The sequence below is a fragment of the Zeus faber genome, assembly GCF_960531495.2.
Source record: "Zeus faber genome assembly, chromosome: 2".
Lineage (NCBI taxonomy): Eukaryota > Metazoa > Chordata > Actinopteri > Zeiformes > Zeidae > Zeus > Zeus faber.
Window position 1 is genome coordinate 45484796 of NC_137189.1, and position 7500 is coordinate 45492295.

At 47.5% G+C, this 7500-nt stretch overlaps 1 protein-coding gene across 1 annotated transcript in view; it reads right to left on the minus strand.

The window, feature by feature from the left end:
* Positions 1 to 1092: 1092 nt before the first annotated feature.
* Positions 1093 to 7500, minus strand: part of LOC307247812 (zinc finger protein GLI2-like) — a 69112-nt gene continuing 62704 nt past the window's right edge. Inside the window, exons 12-13 of the mRNA XM_080023933.1 lie at positions 4996 to 5368; positions 1093 to 4769 (exon numbers count right to left, since the gene is read on the minus strand). Coding sequence (XP_079880059.1) covers positions 2542 to 4769; positions 4996 to 5368 — 2601 coding nt within the window. The 3' untranslated portion in view covers positions 1093 to 2541. The remainder of the gene's footprint in view (positions 4770 to 4995; positions 5369 to 7500) is intronic.

A 7500-nucleotide genomic window follows, 5' to 3' on the forward strand; every position in this document is an offset into this window, starting at 1 on the left:
TTTCCGGGGCCTCGTCGGATTCCACAGCCCGGGAACCCCCCCACCCCGCACCCCGACTTAACATCTCTGAGAGAATAAGGAATCCGGTGGCAAAAGCAATCAAAACCCTTACATCAGGCCAAACCTCGGCTGAATTCACTGACAGGCTAAAATCATTTGTTCCACTTCCCACCCCCCCCCCCCCCCCCCCCGGCGCTCGGAGCCCGCCGTCCCCCGCACCAATCGCTGTCTGTTTTATGTGGTTTCAGCCGCGTCCTCTGGGCCTCGCTGTCAGTGCTAATATTGGGAAACACGCGGCGGGCCTCCGTAAAGCCGCTCGCCCAGCCGATCCACCGCCGCAGTTAACGCCTCCTTCTCCGCCTTTGAGCTGAATCTGCATTGTGTCAACGCCGTTTCTCCCCGCGGGCGGGGTAAAGACGAGGTCGAGGGGAGACGATTTCAAGAAGGGGAGCCGGTTTTAACGCGTCTTTCCGCGGCGGCGACCTTTCTTGTTGGTGAAGGGTTTGTTGGCGGTGCGGGCGCGGGGTGCCGCATTGTCGGTGAGGGGGTCTGTAAATGCCTGCTTCAAAGACAAAAGTCTGGCTCTTGAATTATTGAGGCAATCAACCCGGTACATCTAAGGGGAAGTGATCAAGGGCGGCCGTGATGAATAATCTTCAGTCGGTCGGACGGAGAATCAGAGATGAAATGACTTGATTCAACGCGGAACACGGAGAGTTCACGGTGCATGGAGGAGCTTCCTGTTCTGGCAAGGCTGCTGCCCAAGTCGCAGGTTAGAAACATGACGGCCGTGTGCGGTATCTCGTCTTTAGGTGGAGCTTTCCCGATATTTTGGTTTCACGTTCTCACCTAGATCCTAAACATGAGCCGCGCGGGTTTTATTTTTCATTAATTTCATATTTAATTTAATGTGATTCAATCCCGGTTGGCTTTATTAACGATATTTATTGGGGACTTTTTGCCTTTACTGGAAGGTGTAACAGGTAAACATTTGATTTGCTTGTTGCGCAAATAGCCAATGACATATCGGGTATTCCACATCTGTATTATTCAAACACAAATAGCAGTTGTATAAAACAATGTCAATATTTATTCCATAAAAATGTACAAATAATATTTACATACTATTAGAACAACAAATTGGCAAAACAATGTACAAAAGCAATTTTGAATCTCTTTGCATGTGTCCATAATTGCGCTGGTCATTTGCCCCTTACTGCAAGAGAGCGATGTCTTTTCAACCCTTAGATTCATTATTCCAGTCATGACGTTGGTCTCAGATGGCCCCTGCTGCGATGTCTCCATTAAAATTAGCCAAAAAAAGGGAAAATGCATCAGACATTCAATAGAGCATAGAGCAATAGAGGCCACTCACAATCGCTTGAAAATGATATGATCACAAAATAAAACAAGGTAGTACATTGTTGTAATGTGTTTTTTTTTACCCATCTTTTGCAGTTGACTATAAAAGAGACTATAAAGAGAAAATTAACCAAAGTGATGTTCTTAGGTTTAACGGGTAAACTGACCCAACAACCAGGAGGTAATGGTACATTCTGTATCCCATTGGCACGTAATAGCATTTCTAAATTGTTCCGGGTCAAGTATGCTGAAGCAGAGTTTTCACCATATGTCCAGTGGTGGTGAGTACCAGCTTGTTTCCATCGTACATGGCTCATAATATCTTTAACCCTTTTTGTCACCAATCGGTGCTTCAAAATCTTGGAGGAGCCGACGAAACTCTGCTTGACGTGGCCATACATTCAGCACGTTTTCCTTGGGTAACCTCTCTCCCTGTCCCGGATGATGGGAACCTCGAAACCTCAAATAACCGATACCTTTGTGGTATGGCAAAGTCATTTTGAACAAACTTCTAGTCACAGGTAAAATGACGTACTGTATGAGATTAGAGCTTTTGAGCTATTGGAGCTTTTACTTTATCATTTCTGCCATACACAGCGCTACACAGTTAAAGACAGGAAGAGAGAACCCGCATTTATTTTTTGTTTAGAAAACTCCCTGGAGGAGAATGATATGGGTACACCCTTTAAAGAAGGAGCGTGCACAGGGCCTTTCATCTTCTTGTGGTCCAATGCATATATGCTTATAGGGCGCATTTCCACCATGTATTTTTGTGAGAGCCGCACACACAGAGAAAATAGTTGTACAAACACACTAACACTTCACAGATATTCGGCGGCCATTGGGCGTGCGGCGTAAACCTGGCGCTAGGCACTTGGTAAAGAATTTTACTGCAGATCTGTACATTCATGTACAACAATAAGAATTGTGCTGCTGTGCTGCTGTTTATACTGTATTCACTACCTAAGGCAAAAAATATGGCTTTTCAAAAGGTATTGCCATTTTAAATAGTTAACAAAAGAGACTGTACACGACATAGGGCTTATATCGGCAGGGGCATTTCGGCACACACGCTTCGTCCGTTTTCATTCGCTGCTGTAAAGTCTTTTCTGTCATTTGTTGACCCCAGAACTCGGTTGTTCTGTTGATGTTTGTCACTGTCGAGGACCCAGTATGTTGCTAAGACATCAAGTCTAGGAATTTGCTCTCTTCTGCCAGAGCCGTCAGCAGTGAGCTCATGTCTCCAATGGCCATGTTTCCTGTCCCCACTGGCACCGAGGGAAGCGTGACCGAGCTTCTGGGCGTGGTGAGCCGAGAGGAATTCGGGGAGAAGCTTTGAAGGAGACCTGGACTGAGGGCTCCCGATACAAGGCTAGAGTGGTCCCCATCATCCAGCATGATATCAAAGTCTATCTCCGTCTGGTTGGGAAGCGGTTGAACTAAGTCCAGAGTCCTGGAATCTGCCCTGGAAGATGACATGTGTTTTTCAGCACATCCTGTGACAAACTGGAGTAGGTCCACCACGGAAGAAGTGTGATGGTTTCTGTTGTGCTCAAAGACTTGAATCTGTCCTGTATAGTACATAGCGCTGTCGTTGGAGTTGCCACTGCAGTATTGCCCGCTAGGAGAGTTTTGGACATTGGACAATTTGGCTGTACCCTCTGGGTTGGTTACATTCAGGTTAGACTGGACAAGCTCTATCTTCTGCAATGCGTTTGGTCCCGAATGACGCCTGTTTCGGTATCTGGGTTCTGCTGGAGGTCTTGGTTGCAGCAGTCCTTGGTTCCCGCTCTGCGTTGCATACTGGGATGCCAGGTGACAACTCTGGTGCAACCCAGGACTCTCCTCACGTTTGACCTTCACACACTGACCTTCTAAACCATTGTATTGCAGGCCATCATTCTGCAAAGGCTGCTTTTCGCAGCTCGGGCTGAGCATGCTGACATTAACTCCTGTTGTGTTATTACAAGGTAGATGATGACTGGCATTCCCATTAGCATCAAGACCAGTGCGTTGATCCAAGTGATATGGAGAACGGACAGATTCATTGGGGTTTTCTGTCTGTTGAAACATTTGATGCTCAACACGGTCACTGTTTTGGCTTTTGCTTTGCTGCTTGGTATAAGCAGGGTTCTGAATCTCGCCTTGGTCTGAGTTGACATTGGTGTGGAAGGGTCTAAAACTCTGGTTTTGTTGGACAACAGCCAAGTTTCCTCTGGCCTGTGGTTTGGACTGGTGTTTTGTGTCTCCCACAGTTTCTGAAGACATTTGGTTCCACTGGGTGGCCCCATCAGTGCTACTCAGCCTTGCTGTAGACAGGCGCAGCAAATGTTGCTGTTGCTGCTTTCGTGGACTTATGTTGCAACCACGAGAAATTTGCATGCCTGCATTGATGCTGGCATTAACAGTGGGCGTCCTTCTCTGATAGTATGACAGCTGACCAAGGTTTGAGTTTTCTTGCAAATTCTGTGCCTGCTGATGGTTTGCTGATTGACTGTGAGTGACTCTTTCATTGTGGATGCTGAAGCATTGCACTCCATCCTCCGATAACATCCAATGTTCCTCAGAAATGTCATGGGCCATGTTGTCCATGTTGATGTTCTCTGAAATGCTTGGTGGTCGAGGGTCATAGGGGTGGCTGCCATCCAATCGCAAGAACCCTTGCTGGGCCAGCAGTCTCTGATTTGTGGCAGGCAGACGCCGGAGAGGCAAGCTTTCCCGGCCACCTAGTGTACCCATGCTGTTGTAGCGCTGTATCTGCAGACAGCTGAGTGGCTCCAGTGCTGGTCGTCTCACTGGATCGCTGGCTCGCCTGGGGATGTTTGAGGGGACCTCATGGGGCATCATGCTGCAAGCTGCGTAGTCTGTGCATTGTTTGGAAGAGGAGTTGGAGGTGGGACTAACACGGTGCATCTCCTGGGAATCTGCATAAAGGGCCATTCGGGTCTTCAGACTCATTCGCTCCATGTTTGGGAGAGGTGTGGGTGGTGCCCCCCCAGTGGCTGCGGCATACTTGGCTTTGAGGTGGTAGTGCTGGGCTGGGGTGAGGCTGAGAAGGCCAGGGTGGCCACCATCTCCTCCTTCTCCACCCAATCCACCCCCGCATTGGCTGGCCTCACTGGACCGCCTGGACATGTCGGTGGAGATGGGATCGTAGGAATCGGCAGAACTGATGTTGCTGTGGCGGTTCGTGCCGAACTGCGAGGTCTGGCTGGAGCGCCGGCTGGAGAAGCAAGGGGAGATCCCAGAAGACCTTCTGCTCAGGGTGTAGATGGAACTCAGGGTGCTTGCAGTGCTGTCCCGGCGCTCCGACATCTGGCCCTGCAGCGTAATTTTACCAGGGCTCAGGTCAGACAGGCTGGCAACAGGAAAGGAACCTTGGATCCTTGGATTATCTAAGAGGGACCCTGTGAACCACAGGAAGGTAAAAAAAAAATAGTCAGGACATTCCTAGGACTCTGAAATTAATGAGAATGATTGATTAAAAAAAACCCATTGTCAATCATTGATTTAACCAGAACCCTGTTAAAAGGTTTTCAACATTCCTTCAACATTAAATTCTTCAATTTGGCTCATTGTAAACGGTCTTCCTGTTTATTATGGATGAATATACAAGGACGATTGTCTACTCACCGCCTGCCGATATGGGTGGAAGCATGGTGCTAGTTCTGTGGAGCAGGGGCGCTGGCTCACTCGCCCACATGCAGGAGTCCCTCACCGTCTTCAGCTTCTCCTTCTTCAGCCGCTCCAGGTGATGGCCGATGCCCAGCTGCTTGTGGAGGTGGAGGCCCATCACCGCAGCCCCACCGGGGGAACCTCCGTGGCTCAGGTAGTCCATCAGGGGAAGGTCATCCAGGGTGTCTGCGACATCCGGGGCTGAGAGTTCCCCAAGGCTCCCCCCGCTGTGCCCTGCCGTCTCTACTCCACTGTCATTGTTGGCGGCGCTGCCAAGTGGCGATGGCTCGCTGCTACATGACGACTGACCGCCAGGACTGGACTGATACACCTGCGGGGGAGGGACGGTGAGGTGAGGAGGTGAAGAGAGACAGGCGATAGGGCAGTAATAGTGGATTGAATGAGGGCACAAATAGAGGGAGAAATATTCAAGGCATGAGGAGAAGGAGAACAAGGGGCGTGAGTGATAAAAACCATGACGCTTTCAAGCAAAATGTAAAGAAAGGAAAGACAAAAAAATCTCCGCCATGACTAAATGGACCATTTGCAAACGTGGCAGCAGGAACAGTGAATGGCGTCGACTTTTATCTTCCCCGGGCTTAATTGTAAATAATGAGTTAGTAAAGGAGGCACTTGTACCGCAGATTACAGGCTGTCTTATTCTGTCTGTGATTTAGAAATGTGCAGGATGAAAGCAAGCCCAGGCCCGAGCCTGAGCCTGAGCCAGAGCGCTGGCCGGGTTGTCAAAGGCTGTTAATTCACTGTTTTAACTCTAGTATATTGTGCCTTAGTAAAACACAGCTTATGTGGGGAAGTGCGGGGTTTCTACATTTAAGTAAAGCATTTGTCTCTCTTTTTACAGGATATATATTTTTAAGATTTTTAAGTTTTTATTTTTTTGTGGCTGAATAGCACAAATTCCAAATGCATTTTGCTGTTGTCATTTTTTTTTTTTGGGGGGGGGGGGTCATTTATGCTGATGGATAACTTAACTTGTCTGCATTAAACTTAGGACGAAGGATCATTTTGGCATGTTGGTGCTTCCCCGGATCACAAAATTGAACGGTTCTCCGTTTCTTGCGTGAATCACCTAAACAACATCGTCATGTGTGGGCATCTGTGCTAATCATTCAACTCCGCCCATCGCTCAGACACTGCACTGGTAATTATTATTATTAATAAAGTTAATAATTTACCACAAAATAATAATTACAGGTGGATTTTTACCAAACTGACTTTGACGTCATGCGGCCCCGTTCTGGGGCTGATTTTAATATCTGCAATTCTAGAAAAAAACTGTTTACGTAGATGAGTGTTGTTGGCGCATGTACTTCACCCAGTACAGAATGCATCCCTCTTTCACTGGTGACAATCATTTATTTGGATGGCCTGTCTTGATCACAGCTTGATAGTTGGCACTATTTCCCTCAGTACGCCCAAGCATATTGCCTAAGGTTTTAATATTAATCCCGGGTCTGCTTTCATCGTGGTAGGACGCTCAGATCTGTGCTATAGGTCTGTGAGCCTCTGCATCTGACAGCAGGACCGGGGCTGCGAGCGGCGTTGTGCCTGGATGCCTCCCAAGTCATGAGAAACTGCACGAATGAGAAACAACCCTTTCAGTACAAAGATGACGGTGCTCCATGCAATGGGATTGAAATGGACCACGCATTGTTCACTTTAATGGACAATGCGACGACAACACATTTCTCAGTAATTGCGGGAGATTCAAATTTTTTTTGGGAACAATCTCTTCCAATGATGAAGGGGCGGTGTCATGGAGGTGATCCGGGCTCACCTCAGCAAGGTCTGTCCTTGTGGAAAGTTGAAAGGGAAGAGACAGAGACGACACAGAGAAAGGTTAGAGCTTGTCTAGGGTTAGTGTCTACTGTTAGCGCGGAAGGAACAGATTCAAATCGGAGCGAGCCAAACTTTGTTTCTCCGAAAAAGCAACATTTTCATTTAGTTCGTCTTTATTTTTCACTGCACACACCACGACACATGCATACATGCATCTGTCTGTCTGTCTGTCTTTCTGTCTACCTACCTACCTATTTGTCTGTCTGTCTGTCCGTCCGTCCGTCCGTCCGTCCGTCCGTCCGTCCGTCCATCTATCTATCTATCTATCTATCTATCTATCTATCTATCTATCTATCTATCTATCTATCTATCTATCTATCTATCTATCTATCTATCTATCTATCTATCTATCTATCTATCTATCTATCTATCTATCTGTCTGTCTGTCTGTCTGTCTGTCTGTCTATTATCTATCTATCTATCTATCTATCCATCCATCCATCCATCCATCCATAGAATAAATCAATGAGGTTGTTGATATGAGGGTTTGAAACGTTCTGTGACATTTTCCACTGCATCCAAATCTCAGCGTTGCAGCTGCTGTCATACTGTAGCTCTAGTGTAATAAAAGGCAGCGCTCCCTCCTGGTGCCGCTGACATCAT